The 18694-nt window shown below is 49.4% G+C and overlaps 3 protein-coding genes and 1 non-coding gene across 5 annotated transcripts in view; 3 read left to right on the forward strand and 1 right to left on the reverse strand.

Annotated features, from left to right (window-relative positions):
• Nucleotides 1-3042, forward strand: part of FAM136A (family with sequence similarity 136 member A) — a 3402-nt gene extending 360 nt beyond the window's left edge. The window contains exons 2-3 of the mRNA XM_044417496.1: nucleotides 269-409; nucleotides 1209-3042. Coding sequence (XP_044273431.1) covers nucleotides 275-409; nucleotides 1209-1397 — 324 coding nt within the window. The 5' untranslated portion in view covers nucleotides 269-274 and the 3' untranslated portion in view covers nucleotides 1398-3042. The remainder of the gene's footprint in view (nucleotides 1-268; nucleotides 410-1208) is intronic.
• A 1235-nt stretch (nucleotides 3043-4277) lies between these two features.
• Nucleotides 4278-9902, forward strand: SNRPG (small nuclear ribonucleoprotein polypeptide G). Of its 2 annotated transcripts, none has more exons than XM_044417429.1 (4): nucleotides 4278-4382; nucleotides 6285-6307; nucleotides 7885-8009; nucleotides 9745-9902. In XM_044417429.1, exons 1-4 carry the CDS (start codon nucleotides 4351-4353, stop codon nucleotides 9793-9795), a joined length of 231 nt encoding a protein of 76 aa, XP_044273364.1. In that variant the 5' UTR covers nucleotides 4278-4350; the 3' UTR covers nucleotides 9796-9902. The 2 variants fall into 2 exon arrangements, with proteins under 2 accessions (XP_044273364.1, XP_044273366.1); XM_044417431.1 differs by lacking the exon at nucleotides 4278-4382 and adding an exon at nucleotides 4429-4444.
• A 708-nt stretch (nucleotides 9903-10610) lies between these two features.
• On the reverse strand, nucleotides 10611-17829 carry PCYOX1 (prenylcysteine oxidase 1). Its single transcript, XM_044417370.1, has 6 exons — nucleotides 17718-17829; nucleotides 15739-15945; nucleotides 14664-14838; nucleotides 13374-13585; nucleotides 12798-12953; nucleotides 10611-12011 (listed from the first exon to the last, which is right to left on the reverse strand). The coding sequence occupies exons 1-6, from the start codon at nucleotides 17827-17829 to the stop codon at nucleotides 11362-11364; spliced, it is 1512 nt and encodes a 503-aa protein (XP_044273305.1). The 3' UTR covers nucleotides 10611-11361.
• Nucleotides 17830-18472: 643 nt separating this feature from the next.
• TRNAG-CCC lies at nucleotides 18473-18543 on the forward strand. Its single transcript has one exon. It is a non-coding gene; the product is annotated as a tRNA-Gly (tRNA).
• The last annotated feature ends 151 nt before the right edge of the window (nucleotides 18544-18694 follow it).

The following is an 18694-nucleotide window of genomic DNA, read 5'->3' on the forward strand; positions in this document are numbered from 1 at the left end:
CGGCCGACGCGTCCGCGGGAGCGTGTGGACGCGCGTGTGCCCCGGACGCGCCCTGGGCGCTCGGCGCGCGCGCTCGAGCCTTCCCCGGGGAGCCGCGCGGGCTGGTCCCGCAGCTGCCCCGGGGCTGGCCTCGGAGGCCGCGCCGTGGCGACTGCCGCCTCCTGCCGGCTGCGGGGCCGGGAGCGGGGGCGCTGGGGTCTGGCCCGCCTCGTCTGGAGGCAGCCGGGGTCGCAACGGCCGCCCCCCGCTGACGGCCGGCGCCTTGCAGGGACTCATGTTCCGGTGCAGCGCGGCCTGCTGCGAGAACGACCAGGCCTCCATGCAGCACGTCCACCGGTGCATCGAGCGCTGCCACGCGCCCCTGGCCCAGGCGCAGGCCGTCGTCACCCAGGAGCTGGAGCGATTCCAGGTGAGGCGGGAAGCGCCGGCCGGCCGGGGCGGCGGAGGCGGGAGCCCGGCGCCCCCCTGGCGCTGCGCCAGCGGCGGCCCGAAGCGGCGGCGGCCCTCGCGCGGGGCGGGGAGTTAACGGAGCTCGTTTGCTTCTGCAAGAGAAGCCCAGGGGCATGACAAGACGCGTCCGGAGCGTCAGGAACTGCGCCCTGGTCTGGATGGGGGACCCCCGTGCCCTGGGAGTCATTCCGTCTAAGGCAGACGCGACCTTTCCTTCTCACAATGAGCGATTATTTGTTTATAGAAACATCAACTTGTGCTGCAGCAGCTCCATGCCTAGATTGGATAAGTTATTAAACTGCTAATTATCTTACAGTGCCTTCAGTATCTCACAAAGGAAACCGGACTCACCATTTTGGTGACAGCTTAATTTAAATGGAATGGATGAATCAGACACCAGAGATAGCCACTTTAACACTCTCTGGTTTACTGACTGTCCTGTGTCTTTAAGGTGGCAGATTCTAAGCCTTTCTTGTCCAGTGGTGTGAGGGGCTTTCCAAAAGTGTCCACACTTTTAAATTTTATAAATATATTTTTTGCTGATGGCATTACAAATTTGGTACGATGCTGGGGAAAATGCATTGCAAAGGAAGGTGACTGTGTAGAAAAGTAATGTGATTTGTTTTTGAAATTCTTAATGCATAGAGTTTTTAAAAGTGCGGAAACTTTCGGAAGACCCTTCATAAAAAGGATGAGTGCAGTTTATTCTCGTTTTTAGCCATGCCGGCTTCTGACCGCTGCGTATTTTTCTGCTTCAGGACCGCCTCTCCCGCTGCACCATGTACTGCAATGACAAAGCCAAGGACTCCTTGGACACGGGAGGCAAAGAACAGCAGGTCAAGCTGCAACTGGAAAACTGTGTGACCAAGTGTGTGGATGAGCACGTTCACCTCATCCCCAGTATGATGAAGAAGATGAAGGAGAGCTTGGCAGGCATTGCACAGTAGACTATCTGGGCGTATGGAAGGGCAGGAAAGGATGACGAGTTAATACTAAGATGGGTGTGCGAAATCTTGCTGGAAATACAGACAAGAGCATTTGGGTGTGTCCGCGGTGATGTTCAGCAGCATGTCCTGCTTCGTGGTGGCTCCTGATCTCACGCAGGTGCTAAGGCTGCAGCTTGTCAGAAAGAGAAAGAAATGGTTCTTTTCTTCAGGTCCCCTGGCATTCATGATGTGCATGCACAAACCCTCGCCCAACGCAACTGCCTCTCCTTACTGTGGTTCTTCTCTGAGTATTAATGGGGCAGGGGAATCTGGTACATCAGCACTTTGTTGTTTGGTGCCTCAGCAGGATGGGTTGCTGGGAGCACATCCTCTTCTGAAGCTGTCTGACAAATTTGTGCTAGTGCCCTGTAGAAGCACATTGGCCCTTCTCCGTGGTCCCCCCAGTTGTAGATTTTAGCTGTAGATTTTCATTCTTCCACATCGGAATTTTAGTAGCTGAAAGAACAGTGCCCAGACCAAATCATGCACAAATTTGCTTAGTTTATACCTTCAGGAAAATAAAGTTGTGATTTTTTTCCCCCATTGACTCAATGGCTTCAGGCCACAAGCATGAGTTTGTATTCCTGAATCCCTGCAGGTGTGGGAGAAGGACTGGAATTGTTCTAAGTGGAACTCTTCTCCTGAAATGCTTGTTTTCAAGCATTTTCACCCCCCCCCCCAATCTGCAGCCCGGGAAGAGATACCACTTGATATTGTTGAGTAAACAAAAAATGTAAGATTTAAAAGATCTTCATATATTTAGTTTTTCCTGAATGTTTGAACAGAACATCAAAGCTTGGTTGTGTTACTGGGATATATGACATTCCTCTAGGAATACTGAGGTTCCCAAACCTCCAGACCAAAATTATGTAATCTAAATCCCGTATTGATTTTCAGTCACATTTTTGAATTTGTGCCATTTTCAGAGTCAGTTTAGCACAGATACATTGGGCCTGCTTCAACTAGCTTCTGATGCTGGGTCAGCCTTCCTTTTCTTTTCAGTGCAAGTACCTTTCACAGTGGTGAGGGAGAATTTTCTAATGGCATATTGTGTGGCAGCTCAACCAGCTGAGAAGAATCATTTCATGCTTTTCCTGACTGGTTATAGGGGATAAGTAAAAAGACCAGACAATAGAAAAGCAGGACATGGATTGTATTGTACCGAGGGATGAAAGTGCTTCTGACTGAGTTGTTCTGCATTCCAGAGAGTGTCTCTGGTTTTTGCCAAAAACTCCACTGCAAACCTAAATACTGTATGGATTTGCAGAAACAAACATATTTCTGGGCAAAGAACAGAATTAATTGCTGACTTGTGCAGCAGGGGGTTTTTTCGCAGGTGAGATACTCAAATTCCATTATTTGGGTTGCATGGACAATAAGTAAAATGGAGACCCCCCAATCTGAGAAACAGCAAACATTAAGCAGCAGTTATAGTGAATCTGAATGTATTTATTCCAACAGACAAGACCTTTGGGTGCTGCAGAAATGCCACCACATGAATTAACAAAGTCTCTTCCGATTTTCCCATCCCTTTCTTTAAACTGTGAATTGTTTTCTAGGGGTTTAATTAAAATATTTTTTAAAAAATTAAAACTGTACCACAGGATTTCTAAGTGTGTTGGGATGCGTTTTATTGTTGTGACAGTCTGCATATTCCTATAAAAAAGTCCCAGATGCTCTTGTGGGAAAGCAGGACTACTGTTCTCTGTAGTGGACCAACAGATGGGAATTCCTGCATAGGAACAATGTCTGTATACCGAAGGTCCAGATCTGAGCCCTGGCAGGTACAAAGATTGCCTGGAAATTAGAAGAGCCACTGCAGCTAGTTCAGAGCTGACAGTCCTGGCCTAGATGGGCCAGGGCGGAATGGAGATTACCAGGGCAGGGCTGTAAATGGGTTTATTTTTTGCCAGCCTCCAGTTGGACTATCTTTGGAATGCATTGGATAGGAAATCTTGAGGAAGGCTGAGTAGAACAAGGACTGTAGTGGCAGGGCAGCGTAGTGGTTGAGAGCGTGAGTCTGGGACTAGGGCGATCTGGGTTCTAGTCATGGAGCCAAGAGGGGGATGTTGGGCCGCAGCATCTTTGCCCAGCTTATCTCAGGGCAGTTGCTATGGATGAGGAGAGCAGGAGGACGAGAATGATAGGAGTTCTTTAAAAGGGAAAAGGCAGGATGTACATCTAAAATATGATAATTAAAATGGGTATGAGAAAAACGAATCCACTCCTACACTTCTGAGGCGATGCACAGCGATTGCTATGAGGCTGTCCTCTTCCCAGTCCCCAAGTAAGGACTGGTTGGGCGATGCTCTTTGAGCCTTTGCTCTGGTGGGGATGGCCCCATCTTGGCTCTCTGTCCTGCAGCCACCTTCACAGGCCTCGCAGTTCCAATGTCACCTCCCGGGCAGCTGCCTGCCTGGCAGCAACAGCTAAGCGAGGCAGCATGGCATAGTGGTTAGGGCTGTGGGCCTGGGAGAAAGGTGATCTGGTCCCCGCTCGGCTCAGCCTTGCAGCCAGCTTTGGGGTGGGGGGGGGGGAGCTTTGCGCCAGGCACAGACTCAGTCCAGCCTACCTCACAGGGTTGTTGTTCATTCTTTATTCGCGTCAGAAGCATCACAGCTAAGGCATAATCTGGAGTGGTGGTTGTGGGGATAACATGGAGAGCAGGAGGGGAATGATGGAAGCCGCTTTGAGTTTTTAAGGAAAAGAAAAAAAAAGGTGAGATGCCAATCAAAGAACTCAATAAACTGCCTACCCGAGAAGAGCCACCGCGACCGTCGCGGCCCCGCCCCCTGCGGCCGCGCGCCGGGATCGCGTCATCGGCGCGGTGACGTCACGACGCGAGCGCGGCTGCCGGGAGAGCAACGCGGGCTGGCCCATCCACTGGCGGGAGGAGCGGCCGTGAGGAGGCACCATGAGCAAAGCGCACCCGCCGGAGCTGAAAAAGTGAGCGGGAGCGCGCGCGGGGAGCGTGGTCGACGGCGGGGCTCTGGAGGGCGGCCGCGGCGGTGCGTGGGTGCCTCGGGCCGGCCGACCGGCCGTCTGTCTGTCTGTCTGTCTGCATCAGCCGCTCTGCGGCGGGCGGGCGGGCGGTCCGCGCTTGGGCCTGCTCTCTCCCGGCATGCACCGCGCGGCGCCTTCTTCCCTAGAGCTTGGACAGGCAGAGCAGCGCCGCGCACTCAGAGTGCGCTGCTGGGCCTTTCCCTCCGCCCCTCCCTGCTCCGCGCACGTTGCGTCGGCCAGGGCCGTGTGCGGCGCGTGCGGGTCTCCCTCCGAGGAGCTCCTGTGGGCCAAGGCGAAACCACGAAGGGATCGGGTCGCGCAGACGCGGTTGACGCCGCGGTCCCTTGCCCGGCCGCGCGCAGGCTTCCCTTGCAGTCTGGGCGACGCAGGCGCTTGCCGGGAAACGTGCCCTTTATCTGTCGAAGCGCGTCTGATTCTCACGCTTGAATTTGAAAGGCTAAGGATGCCTGAACTGGAGTCCCACCCTGGACCCCAGGCCTTGGTGAAGACTTGCAGCCCTGATTAGGATTCCAAGAAGCTTCTGCTGTGGGGGTGGGGGAGTGTGTTTCCCTGGCAGCATTTCCTGAACTTAACTTGCTTAGGGACGCATCCGTTCTCATTCAAGGTCTAGTGCCTGGAAAGGCTCGGCCTTTTCTGGGGACAGGAAATTTTGCTGTGACTTTGCATGGGGAATTGGAGGAGCAGAAATCCCTGGGTCTTTCAAAATTGCCTGCCCCTAAGTAAGATGGGTTTAGAGGAGGCAGGGCCATGGGCAGCTGTGTAGGGCAGCCCGAGGAAGCAAACTGTTGTGTGAAATTGTTGATCAAGTTTCTTGCCTACCCTAACAGTGTAATGTTGTAAGATTTGCTTGGGACCAAGTACATACATAGGTCAGGAATCATCTAATTAGCGTGAACTCATTTGAATGAGTTCACATCTCCAGGGCCTGATGAACTCCGTCCCAGAGAAAGTAAGATGCTGGTGGAAGAACTCTCAGAAACCTAGAACTGTCTTGGAGAAACTATGGAGGACAGGGGAAGTGCCAGATGATGGAGAACAGCTACTGTTGTTCCCATCTTCAAGAAAGGAAAGAAGCTGGGAACAACATACCAGTTGGTCAGACACTGAGGCCCAGGAAAATTCTGGATCAGAATAAAGCAGTCGATCTGGAAAACAGTGCAGTGATTCCTAGAAGCCAACATGGATTTCTCTAGAACAAATATTTCTCTAGAACAAATCTTGCCAGACTAATCTGATTTCATTTTTTTTTTTTTGAATGAGTAAACTCCCTGGTGGATTGTGGGAAAGTGGACACAATCTAGATTGACTTCAGCAATGCTTTTGACAGAGTGGCCCATGATATCCTGATTAGCAAGCTAGCTCAAAAAAGGCTAAATGGAGCAATGCTCAGGTTAGCGAATGACGAAACAAGTGGGGTACCACAGGGCTCGGTGCTCTTCCACATTTTTATTCCTTCACATCCAATGATTGGATGAGGAAGTGCAGGGAATGGTTAACACATATGCAGATAACACACAACTGGCTGATATAGTCAATACCCTGGAAGACAGAAATACAGTTCAGGGTGATCTTAATAGGTTTGAGCACTGGACTGAAAACAGCAGAATGAAATTTAATAGGGACAAATTCCAAGTTCTGCCCCTAGGGAAAAGACATCAAATGCACTCAAGAAGCAACTGGGCAGACATCTGAGAGGGAAGGTTTAACTTGGGAGTCCTGCATTGAGTGGGGGTGGGATTAGACCCAGTGGCCCTCTTGGCTCTTTCCAACTCTACTATGATTCAAAGATTCATTGTTAATCACTCTTTTCTGTTTAATTTACAGATTTATGGACAAGAAGCTATCATGTAAGTGAAGTGGCTATTTTGCTTCTATTCCGTATGGGAAGGAAAATTTCACTGGGAATCTGCAGTTTGCCTCTTGGCTTCTTGCTTTGTACAAACAATACCATAGATTTAATCAGTCTTGTAAATAAGCCCACAAAAGTTGCTAGCCTCCAAAACATCCTGCTAGAAGAGATTGTAAACAGGAGCATTATAATGTTATGCGTCCAGAAGGTCAGCCCTGGTTATCAACAGAAACCACAGTAAATTGGATTTATTCTATCTATACTTGTATTCATATGGCCTGCCTCATACTAAAGATGCAAATTTGTGGCTGTATACAATTCATCTGCATAGCCCATTTTTATGCTCGACCTGACCAAAACCACCCATTTTCAACTTTCCTTCTTGAATCCATCTTTAGATGCTTTACTAGTCTTATATTTTTGCATTGAGCAGGACTGTAGTGCTTCAGAAATAACCTGGTGGTGGAACTGATCTGCTTCCTGCTATAAAGCTTGGTGGTCCATCTTATCTCCCTCTTCCCCAGTGGGGAAAGGCGAGGCTTCCCGGCTGCAGATGGACAAACTGCAGCATTAGCAATAACTGTGGAGTTCCTGTAGGGAAATGGCAGGCCATTTTTCTTTTCCTGTCCCTAAATATCCCAACTTTAGTGACCATCCAAATCTCTACCTGTCAGTCAGTCCCTCTTGTCTGGCTATTTTTATTTCCACCTACAAGCAAGGGAACAAATAAGGAGCGGAAAAGCTGATGGCAACAACAGGAAGCAGTACTTGGGAGCTGCTGGAGATGGCAGCAGACACCCTACCCTGCTCCTGTAAGCCAGCTGTCCCAGGCTTGCTTGTCTCTGCGCCCCATGATCTCCAGTCTGCCATATCTCCACCAATTCTTCCCCTCACCCCCAGCAAACTAAGTTATGAGTTTTAGAAAACATAGCAGAGGAGAACTCTGGGATCAAAGACCTTACTAAATTTAGTCTGCTCTGTGGGAAATGTATTGCTCTTTTTTCACATGCTGCGTGGAGCATTTAGGAATTTTCATCTGAATAGCATCCACAGAAATAACAAGTGCCATTCAACTTTGTATAAGCCCAGCGCCTTAGATCGGCCAGTATATTGCGCTTAGGTGTGGCTTCATGTCCTCTTGCAGAGGTTGCTAACCACCCACTCTCACTTGGTTTGCTCATTGCTACAGAAGATGGTTATGCAAATCTGACTGGCGTGTGCAGGGTGTTAACAAGCCGCCGTGGCTTCCTGGCAATCCTGTGATTGTGGGAACCCATCTATATATTTGGCAGTGGTGGTGGAGATGCTTCAAAGAGCAGAGCAGAGCAAGGGCCAGCACCTCCTGCCCACTGAAGGCAGCTTCATTCGCTTACAAGAAGGGCAAGTGAATGAAAGCAGTTTATTCCGCAGGATTTTGCAGATTTCAGGTGTGAATTCCCGGCTGGAGTCTATGAGTGATGCAAAAAGGCTACCTGCCTATGTCTGTTATTTCCATAAATGTTGCTGAAGGCTTATCAGTAGAACTTTCTGTCAAGATTCAGAGCAGGTGGACTAAGTGGCTGTTCCTCCTCCTAGTGAAATTAAATGGTGGCCGGCATGTCCAGGGGATATTAAGAGGATTCGACCCATTCATGAATCTCGTAATAGATGAGTGTGTGGAAATGGCACCGGGGGGACAACAGAACAACATCGGGATGGTGGTAAGCAGAGATTCATTCTGACCTTATAAGCTGTTCAAAATACATTTGCTCATGCTAGAATGGGAATGCTGAGCTAATGTAATATGCAGTGTAATGTCTTTTAGTAAAACTTAATACAGTGGTACCTCAGCCCACGAATGCCTCAGTTCATGGCCAAATTGGGTCATGAACAGAAATTTCAGGAAAAAATTGCCTCAGGTCGTGAACTCCGCCTCGGGTGACGATTGCAATCGCCCCTGTGTTCCCTGCACGAGCACGATTGTGCTGGGGGGGGGGGGAGATGGCCGTGATCGTGCTCATGCAGAGAACACGGGTGCAATCGTGGTCATGCCGAGGGGGAGGGGATGGCCATGACCTTTGTTGTTCTTTGTCATTTTGCTTCAGATTTTTGTAATTAAAAAAAAGTTAGAGCAAATTAACCTTATTTACATTGAACCTTATGGGGAAATTTGACTTGGCTCCTCACGACCAATTTGGGTCACAACCAGAGTCGTGGGACGGATTAAGTTCGTGAGCCAAGGTACTACTGTACTTCAAGCTCATTATCTCCTGTCTTAAAGTGCTTTCTGGAGTAACATCTTGTGTTCATTTACAAGATTGAAAAAAGATGAATTGTTTCTATCAGTGGCTTAGTTGTCCAGAACATTCAGGCTTCCCTTCCTAATTCTGGGTCTGGCCTAGAGTTGAGTGCCTTGTTTTCAATGCTTGGTAATCCCACAGAGAATATGGTGAACTTAAAGCTCCCTTTGCTGATCTAGTTCTTTAGGATGGTACATCCAAAAGTTGCAAAACATGACAGAATGGGTGGGTTTACCTGAACATCCTAAACTCAGGAATTTTAACTGTGCCCAGTAGCTAATATTCCTAAATTGCCTGTCCATTTGTGAGAGGAATTAGACACATTTGCGCTCTTTTGTCTCTTTTCAGTCTGAATAATTTTGGCTACTGGGCAGTATAGAAATATAAGAGATGTCTAACCAAGAGTCTTTTGGATCTTTGTCAACATTTTTTGCTTAAACTGGAGTCGCCCAAAGCATTTTCCTGAACCACAATGTTAAGAGGGACTGAGTGAGGCCAGAATAACAAGGAAACAGTTAATTTTGAAACCACAGGTGCTTGTATTTGTTTGAAGCCTTCTAAAGGAAATTGTATTCTCGCATTCACATAACATCCTAAGTGTCTTATCCAGTCTCCTTGGACAGGTAAAATCTTGAGCATCACTTGTAGGTTAAGGTAGTATTTTAATTTTTAAAACCCTGAAATGACTTGGTGTCAGGTTGCATGAAGGCCCACTTTCTTCCACGCAACCTGGCCAAACTGCTGGCATCTTCTGTTGCAATATGTGGCCTTTTTCAGTGTTCCCCTCCCATTGCATTCATTTGAGCAGGGTTACATGAGAACAGGAATGCTCTGGCAGAGATACTGCCTCCTTAGGGAATCTTACCTGGCATACAGTCTGTCCTTGTTGAGACCAGAGACACAGACGGTCCTCTTGAGGTGCCCTTCTAACCCTTTTTGACTAAATTCTCATTTTAAAAATTCTTGTGGTTTCATTTATGCTAATTGCACCGAAAAGCAGGATAGTTTTAAAAGCGAAACAGCTAAGCTCCGAGCTGGCATGACTGTCTGCAGTTGATCTCTCTGGCAGTTGTGTAAATAGGCTATTTTGTAAGACAACCCTCCCCACTTTGGGTAGTAACTGATTCCCATTTAACTTCAGTCTTTTGATTTATAGGTAATACGAGGAAACAGCATCATTATGCTAGAAGCCTTGGAACGAGTGTAAATGAACCAGCGTCCTTCTACAGTGCAAACATGTTTTTGTATTCTTTTGGATTCTACATGAACTGTGCATCGTTTACGTATTTTTTGTAATAAATAGTTAAAATTGAACCAGCGTACTTTACTCACTGGTTTAAATGTTAATTGGTAGGGGATTCTCCGTGTAGAGTTTCCCATGAACCAATGCAAGTATAACCAGGAGAATGTCCACACCTGCTACTTCTTCCTTGGGACACTTCCTTAAACTAGCACTGTTCACCCTTTTTAGATCTGGAAGAGGAACAAGCAGCCTGTTGCCTTCTAGATGTTTGGACTATATTTTCCATAATCTTTAGCCAATGTGGTCAGGGATTATGGGAGTGGTAGTCAAAAAGATTTGGAAGACATCATGTCAATTCTGCTGCTAGAACAAATGTGATGAACCCGAGTATTTTCCTTTTTACTTTCCACTAAGTACAGTGGAAAGGGTTTCCCTTTCCACTTTAATAACAAAATATTAGTATGCATAGGGGCAATATGTTCTCTCACTAGGCAAGCTACTATGCCTTATTTTGCCTAATCTACTAATAGTAGACAGATGAAGTAGTATTGTTTGAAGTTCACAGAATTAGATAAACTGAAGCTCACAGAACTAGATAAACTGTAGTAGATGTATTTGAGGTTTTTTTCATACTACTTTTAGGCTTAAAGTGCCTTAAATCTAAGTACAGTTCACTTAATTTCACTAGGAACAGTTGTTTCTTCTGGCGCACGGCTGCCTATTGAATAGCCCCCCTGCATCAGTGGTAATTTACAAATAAACAGTACATTACACAAAGCTGTCAAACAGTGGACTAAATTTTATAGTTTAGTTTAAGCCGTACCCGAGCAAAATAAATCTGTCTACAGTAAAAAATATTTTGTCAACTTCTGTTGTCACAGTATATAGGCTAGAAAGTTTGTAAGCAAGATCCACAATTATGAACAATACTGTCCATGTAATTTAGTGCTTTTTTTTTTTAAGTAGTGAAGACTTCCTGTTAGTGCAATGCTCCTGGCTGTCTTAAGCATCAGGTGAAATGAAGGCATGTAACAATTTCAGTCAATCTCACCAACTTGACAGATACTGCTTGTGAATCCCTATTTCCTCTTCTGAGCAATGGGAATTAACCGGCATGGCACCACACATCAGCTCTCGCCATTCCACTCTCCTGTGCCAGGCTGCATCTGTTCCTACACTTTTCCTTCATGCTCTTCATACTAAAGCACTCCCAGTAGGAGCTGCGTCACGTGGCCAAGCAGATGTAAATACCGCTCCTGCCGCCTTCGCCTGTGTGCTGTGGGACAGGCCCTTATGGGGGCTCCAACTTAAGAGCCTGCCGAAGAAGTTGGGTTTTGCCTGTCTGTCAACAGAATCAACAGAAGCTTTGTACGTAAATAGTTCAAGGCAGCTTGTACAGCTTGCATTTTATAATGACTGACATTACTTTTTCAAGTAGCCCAATTAAATACCATTCATAACTACTCAGCATTTTCTGAAGACTATTCCACACCACTGGGAGACCTTTTTCCCAACAGTGTGAATTCTAACTCAGAGCTCTGTTTTGAGCCGCTCGTGCAAGTCCTCCTGGTCGATCATTTCCTCCTCCTTGTACCACCGGTGATAAGCCAGGAGGGCCACGTTTTTGGCTGAAATGGCATTCATTTCCATGGCACTTGCCACCCACTCTATGCTGCTGAGGTAGTACAGCTGATCGCGGAGAACAACAGGTGGAATCTTTTCTGGGGGACTGTAATGTGGGTAAGCCAACCACTTCTTTGCTGCTATGGAATCATAGGATGAGAAAAGCATATTGATCTGCTGCTTGGTCAAAGGCTGGGCTGAGAATATTTTCCAGACAGGAGGGCCAGTAATTTGGTTCATCTTGTCTTGAACTGGCGAGACAATACCAATGCTATTGATAAACAACTTTGGATTGTCTGTTGTGAAGATGGCACTTAAGGAGAACTGGGAAGGATCCTGGTAGCCAAAGAAAGAAGAATTAATCTGCCCGTGGACTAAGGTCGTCACAATATGTTCATAGGGGCTAGAGAAATCGGGAATGGGTGGGTTGAAGTTGCGGAAGGTGAGGTTAGCAATTTTGCGGTGCAAGGGCGTAGCAATCAACACAATGTCGTACAGTTCTGATGTTATCCCAGCGGTGGAACTGTAGGTGATTTCATATTGCTTCAAAGTTTCTCCTTTAAAACAAAAGTGTTTTTCAGAAAGAAGTGAGCTTGGCACAGCCCTGCATCACACTAACCATCCCCTGTGCTCCATGTTCTTGATGATCTGTACATTTCTCATTCCCCACTTTCTTCTGTGTGGCTACTCTGACAAGCAGCCTTCTCTCAGACCATTTGATGCCACAAAGCTGTGTGGCGGGACACAACCGGCAACCTCCCAGGAGACAACCCAGCAGGCTGAGAGTCCTGCTGTTTGTGACAAAAGCCACACCGCATTTGAAGGGGAAGCGGCAAAGGCGCCCCTTTTCAGGTGCTCCACACACCTCCAGCTGCTTTTGATTGGACGGCCCCTGGCAGAGGACCTCATCCCAGCACTTTGCTATGTGGGTGGGAAATGCAGGAGGTGCCGATTTCCCCATGGAAGAGAAGGCGGGAACGGCTGGCTGGAACTGGGAGGACAGTGAGGCTTTGAACCCGTGTTTTCCCATTTCTCAACCAGCACTAACGGCATTTGGGGTCCACAGCTTTCAGGTGGTTTGAGCTTTGCTTAGAGTTAATACCACACTCCAAAATTTTAAATTCCCAGTGCTGCTTGGTATTGGCAAAAAAATCTCACCACCTGCTGAAGGTTTTAGTAACAAAGCACGCTCCCTCAGAAACTCTTCCTTCTGCATAGCTGCTTGTTCGCTACGCCCCTTAGGCACTCCTGCTTTCTTTCCTCAGCTCGACCTCCCTTGGCTAACATTCTAGTTGAATGAGCTTTTTCCTGCACCCCAAGAAGGAGAATGAAGGCTTCCTCACCTGTGCGGGCCTTTTGCCGTGTTTTCTCCTCTAGAGAGGTAACTGTGCCAGGAATCAGTTGGGCCTTAGAAGCCTGAAGAAGGCCACTGCAGACGAGTTGGTTGCCACCTGCTACTGCCCAGAGTCCAGAATCTGCACCTGCCAGAGATACCGCACCTGACAGAGAAGGAGGGAAAAGGAAAGTCGGGAAGTCCAAGGAAAGGAAAGTGCCCAGTCCAGACAAATTTGCGGAACGGCCATGAAGGGAAAAAGCACAGGAAAAGCTGTGTCATCAAATCAAAATAACTATGACCGAAATTACATGAGGCGGCTGATTCTCTAGCATATTTGGACCTTCTATCCCTGACCCATGTTTTGCCCATATCTGTAACATTTTGTGTTTATAAAAAATTGTAACCTACCCTTCAGGATATGGGAACTGCAGGCTTAGGGTGTTACCAGATTAGCCTCTCCTGCTTTATTCAATAGAATGGGGGCACTCCTGTGTCCCCACAGTTCCCCTCATGCTGTGGAGGGTTGAAAGGCCCTCTGGAGCACATGTAGAGGGTGCTCAGGTAGGAGGAAAATGCCACTGACCTACGAAGCCGTTGATGCTCGTGCTTTGTCCGTAGTTGACTCGCATGACTGGAGTCACCATCTCATTGATGAACTTTTGGGAGAAGCCGGCATTCTGCATGGACTCATCGATGGTTTGGTTCAGCATCCGAACGAAGCCAGTCCCTCCGAGGGCGTGAAGCAAAACCTCGTTGCTGCTGAAGGCATAGTCATGGGACTGATACCGATAGATCCTTTATCCAAAAGGGGAGGAAGCAGTAAGAAATGGGAACCTTGCAGGTATTCCAAAAGAAAGAAAACTGAGTGACTTGTCCTGTTTTTGAGAAGATGACTGATACTGTTCTTTTGGGCAGTTTTAACATGTGCACTTGTGTGTTTTAACTGAAAAGTAATTCATCTTTGGTGTTGAGCCCTCCTGCTTAGTGTCCTAATAGACCCTAGCTCTTACAAATACTCTTTGATTTTAAGGTCATGCATCACCGTGGTAACTAAAAATACACATTCCATGTTGCCTTCCCACACTTCTAAATACTGCTTCCGGTACCCAGATGCAACAGGGGCAGGATGGCCTTTTCCCCTTGTAGCTGCATGTAAATAGCAAACAGGGCCAGAGAGATCCTTGGAGTTCTGAGCTGCAAGAGCTGCTTGCAGCAGGTTAAGGGCAAACGAGCTAATCGCCCGGAGGCGGGCAATGCCTCATCTGTAACACGCAATGGCATGTTGTCCTTGCTCACTACTGCACCAGCTTCTTCCGTCTGGGCTCCACGACCAGCCACCTACTGTTCAACCTGGACTCAGTTGTTCCACAAGCGGCTTCTTCTGTGTGCCTCTCCAGTGCAGGCCACCCTGCAGAGATTGCATTGCTGTCTTTCTACTGCCACCTGGCTAATGGGGTCCACAAGAAATCTTGTACAATTAAAAGTGTTGTTCCCCTCTGAAGACCCTAAATGGCTTGGGCCAGGATGACTAAAGAGCACCTTCTGATTGCCCTCTGAGACTCTGAAGTCACTTTAGGGTTTAGCTTTTATTGTGATTTATACAGAGCTCCTGTATTCCTAGATAGAGCTCCTATATTCTTATTTCTTTGCGGTTTTGAACTATATTTTATCCTTAGCTGTTTCATAATTTGCTCAAGGAACATCCATTGGTGGCCTGATTAAAAAGTATCAGACAGATATATGAATGCTGTCTCATTCGATGACACTTTAAAAAATCTTGGTATCTAGTAAAACTGGGGGTTTCTCCCGCAGAAGGACATTAAAGCTGTCTGAGTGTGAGGGTCCAGCCTGGCCTGGTGTGGGCGTCCGTTACCTCATAAACTTGTCCATGATATCTTCCACCCACATGTGCATTCGTATGGCATTCAGTCCGTAATTCCAGATGAGCTTGAAGAAATTCCAAATGTACCAGCTGCTCTCCTCAAAGACAAACTCCTCTCCATTGTAAATGCCCATCAGTCCACCTTGAGGGAGAACGGCAGAAAGACCTGCAGATTTCAAAGAGGCGATGAGCTGACAAAAGGTTGGTGGCGGGGGCGACAAAGACCCCCTGGCTTTTCCTAGAGAGAGATCTAAAGAAAAGGTCAAAACTGGACTTGGTATTGGTGTGAGGAATGAGGGCTGGGTATCACTTTGAGTCCATGTATTCTTGTATTCAAACTGGTCAGATTGATTGATTGATTTTTAGGAAATTTATAGGCTATCCATTACTGTCGTCTCTGGATGACTTACAATATATTATTAATCCTAAACAAAATAAATTGGCTACACCACGAATGAGATTCCATACTTTTAGATCAGTTCTGATTTTCAGCAATTATTATTACATTTCATTTCTGTACAGCCCATAACCAAACTTCTCAGGGTGGGTCACGACATTTTAAGTCACCCATCCAGATTTCAACCAGGCCTGACCCTGCTTGGCTTCCAAGACTGGACAGGATGGGAGTTCAGCTAACCTCTTGGAAAACTGCAGACTTAATAGCAATTGTTCTGGAAAGGTTATCTTGTGGGAAGTACTTTATTTCCTGAGGTGTGGCAACTGCTGAAATTTTAATGTTCCACAGTCATCTAAGTGCACAGCTTATTCCACGCTTTGCCATCCATTTAGAGTAAACTCTGGGCTACATATTGAATAAACATCATCAACAAGCAGGAGCTGCTTCCCAGAGGACTCTGCCACCTAAATGTCAACTGCAGGGTGAGCACAAGTCCAGCAACCGAGGCAGCAGTGCCAGCGAGCGAGCCACGAAGTGTGCGCACGGGGGAGAGGCGGTGCCCCTTCCGCTCCCGCTGAGATGTTGCTCCCTGTGGATGAAACCGAACCAACCTTCTAGAGCACAACCAATGGGGAGGAATCTGCTTTTTGAACAAGAAGGCAGCCATACCTAGCTCTTTGACAAAATGCTTCATGTGCAGATTCAGGGGGTGGATGATGGAACCTCCTCCTTCGTAGTACCTTCCTTCCAAGTTGATAGAAGTCAAACGCCCGCCGACCTTTTCTCTTTCAAAGATATCAATGTGGATGTCTTTACCAAACTTCTGACGCAGAAAATAGGCTGCAGATGTCCCTCCAATGCCGGCTCCGATCACACCTGAAATAATGTTTGTGATCCCATCTGTAATGCCTTTCCGATGAACTCAGAACAGCACCATCAGAAAGCTGCCTTGTCTCAGGTCAAATCCTTGTCAGTTTTGTCTAGACGGCCATCTCCGGGGTTGCGGCAGGGAGGGGCCTCCCAGGACCAGCTGCTCCAGCTGTGTGGAAGTCCCAGGACTTCCCATGCCGCCAGCCTCCGGCCAGCTCTTGGACTCTCACACCTGCACAGCCAACTAGGTGACTGTCAGAGGCACGCCCGGGCCTCATCCCTGCCTCTCGCCACCTTCTTCCACACCCCCCTTTAATCTGGTCAGCGCCCACCCCAACGGAAAAACACACTCCCCATAAGGGATTCTGTGGGCAACAGATTTATCTGCTGCTGGACTGGCTGCGACCGATCAGCGTTCATGGGTTCAATCCTCTGAGGAGGTGGGCCAGCCCAAGTGAAGGCAGCTTAACTGAGGCTGCCCGGCCCATAGCGAGTCCACAGGAAGCGGTGCCCCTTTCGGCATGCCTGCTGGGGAGACGTGCCTACTCCTCAGCGCAGAGCTTGCTTTCTGGTACGCTGCCTTCTTCTCTAGGGAGCCCAATGATCTTCCTCTCCCCTTTTATTCACAGGACACCCTTGTGAGGTAGGCTAGGCTGAGTCCAGGAGCAGACTCCGCTTCATGGCCAAGCAGGGAATAGCGCACCGTTCCGGCCTGGACCCATTTCACCGGCTGCATTCCGCCCAACAACAAGCCATGCCGGAGGTGGCTTGTTGTGATGTGTGATCTCAGCAAGCGGGGCACACTCCGTTGCTGTGAATCCCGACAGAGACCCACCAAGTTCCTGTAGGGTTTCACATATCCCCCTTGTTGTGGCTATTTGTGAATTCAGCTGCAATGATTTTTCTGCAGCTTTCCCTGCTTCTGCTGGTGAGTTTGGCAACTCTGCCCTGTTATTTAGCACCGCCCTAATAGTGTGCAAAGTGCTGTCAGCACTTCCTGGGCCAGAGTGCTGCTCCCACCATATTTATTTTAGTCTCGTCTTCCATTCTTTGCAACTGAAATGAAAAGCCACGAGAACGCACATCCGGGCACCCAGGGCATGCTCCTGCACTGGACAGCACATGCCACTGTGCTCAATGGGGTCACCTGACTCATTCCCAGCCAAAAAACCTGTAGAAATGGCATCACGGTTGTGCTGAAATTTGAATGCGCTGGGCAGGGCTTGTCCCAGCACATGATGGCAGGGAGAAGGAAACTGCTATGCCCAGGGCAGCTCTGGGGCCTTCTTGCAGAATCTGCCCTAATCCTGCACCCCAGTCCAGCACCCCAAATTCCAGGCCTACTGTGGAGCTCTGTGCATCTCAGGGAGGGTTCACCCCAGCACGAGATTTAAAAATGTACTGCGAAGGAATCAGCCCTTTATACTCTCGAAGCAAAAGCAGGAAGGGCTCTGATGGGCCTGCTAATTTGAAACACAAGTCCAAGTGGACTCAGCGGCCTGAAGATGGTGAGGTCAACCCGCAGCCCATGAACACAGTGCGGTTTACTTCTGAGTAAGCCTACACAGAGCTGGGCGGGGTGAAGGAAAGGGTAGGAACAGGGCGCGCCTCCTCCCCCCACTGGCCCCACTTGCGCTCCGGGGCATGTGCAGAACGCCCCGGCCCTCCCCCGACCCTCCCCGTCGAGGGGGCCCCGTGCTGGACGCTCCGCGCAAGGCGGCCCGGGCGCTCCCGCGCCGCCTGCCCGCCGCCCCCCCCGCCGCCCCGGGCCCCCGTACCTATCCTGGCGGGTGGGTGGCGCAGCTCCTGCGCCCCCGGGGCGGCCGCCCGCCCCAGCGAGGCCAGCAGCAGGAGCAGCGGCAGGAGCAGGCGGCGGGCCGCGGCGGCCATGGCGGCGTGCGCGGAGGCTGCGGCCGGGAGGGGCCCGCCCCTAGGAGGGGCCGCGGCCGCGCGGTGCCGCCCCCGCGCCCGGAAGGGCCTTCTCGGGGTGGCCCCGGCTCTGCGGCGCTCTTCCCCGCGCCCGCGCCCCCGCCCGCAGCGGGGCTCCAGCGCTGACTGGCCGGCCCCACCGAGCCCAGCCTCCGGGGCCAGCGGGGAGAGCCCGCACCTGCCTGGCGCCCGGCCTCCGGCTCCGCCCAGGTGGCCTTCCCCAACGCGGCGCCCCGCAGAGGCGTGGGCCGCAGCTCCCGTCATCCCCAGGCAGCACGGTCCCGCTTCCTGAGCGGGACGGTCCGGAGCACCTGGGCGGCATCAGATGCAGGGAGCCCCGGAGGCCCCGCGGGGGCTTTCCGGGGCCGGTTTCCTTGCAGGGGCCAGCGGGGCCTGTGCGGGAGCAGCTGCCCGCCCAGCGTCGCAAGTTTATGCAGAAAAACATGAGTATGTGACTTAGACGGAGCTTTGTGCTCACTCGGGACTTTGGGAGTCAGCACAGCAGGCTGCAGATTTTAAAACCGGGACGATTATGAAACACAACGGAGCGCGTGACCGTCCTTGCGGGCCTCTTAAGGGCTGTTTCGCCGGCTGTCTCTCAACCGCGCCGCTGGTGTAGTGGTATCATGCAAGATTCCCATTCTTGCGACCCGGGTTCGATTCCCGGGCGGCGCAGCAGTTTTTTTAACATTAATCTCATCCTCCCTTCCTGGGCCTACTAAAGCGATGGTAATAACTATACCGCCAAATTACCCAGCCAGATAAATACTTAAACTGATTAAATTTTAAAATGAATGAATCACATGAAAGTGTGGCGAACTGCGCG

This window comes from Varanus komodoensis, unplaced genomic scaffold (genome assembly GCF_004798865.1).
Source record: "Varanus komodoensis strain SLA01 unplaced genomic scaffold, ASM479886v1 scaffold88, whole genome shotgun sequence".
NCBI lineage: Eukaryota > Metazoa > Chordata > Lepidosauria > Squamata > Varanidae > Varanus > Varanus komodoensis.

Coding starts and splice junctions, on each gene's coding strand:
- SNRPG (XM_044417429.1), top strand. CDS start 4,351: ATGAGCAAAGCGCACCCGCCGGAGCTGAAAAA. Junction 4,383..6,284: donor CACCCGCCGGAGCTGAAAAA/GTGAGCGGGAGC, acceptor TTTAATTTACAG/ATTTATGGACAAGAAGCTAT. Junction 8,010..9,744: donor AGAACAACATCGGGATGGTG/GTAAGCAGAGAT, acceptor TTTGATTTATAG/GTAATACGAGGAAACAGCAT.
- PCYOX1 (XM_044417370.1), bottom strand. CDS start 17,829: ATGGCCGCCGCGGCCCGCCGCCTGCTCCTGCCGCTGCTCCTGCTGCTG. Junction 15,946..17,717: donor CCACCCACCCGCCAGGATAG/GTACGGGGGCCC, acceptor ACATTATTTCAG/GTGTGATCGGAGCCGGCATT. Junction 13,586..14,663: donor ATCATGGACAAGTTTATGAG/GTAACGGACGCC, acceptor TTTTGGATAAAG/GATCTATCGGTATCAGTCCC.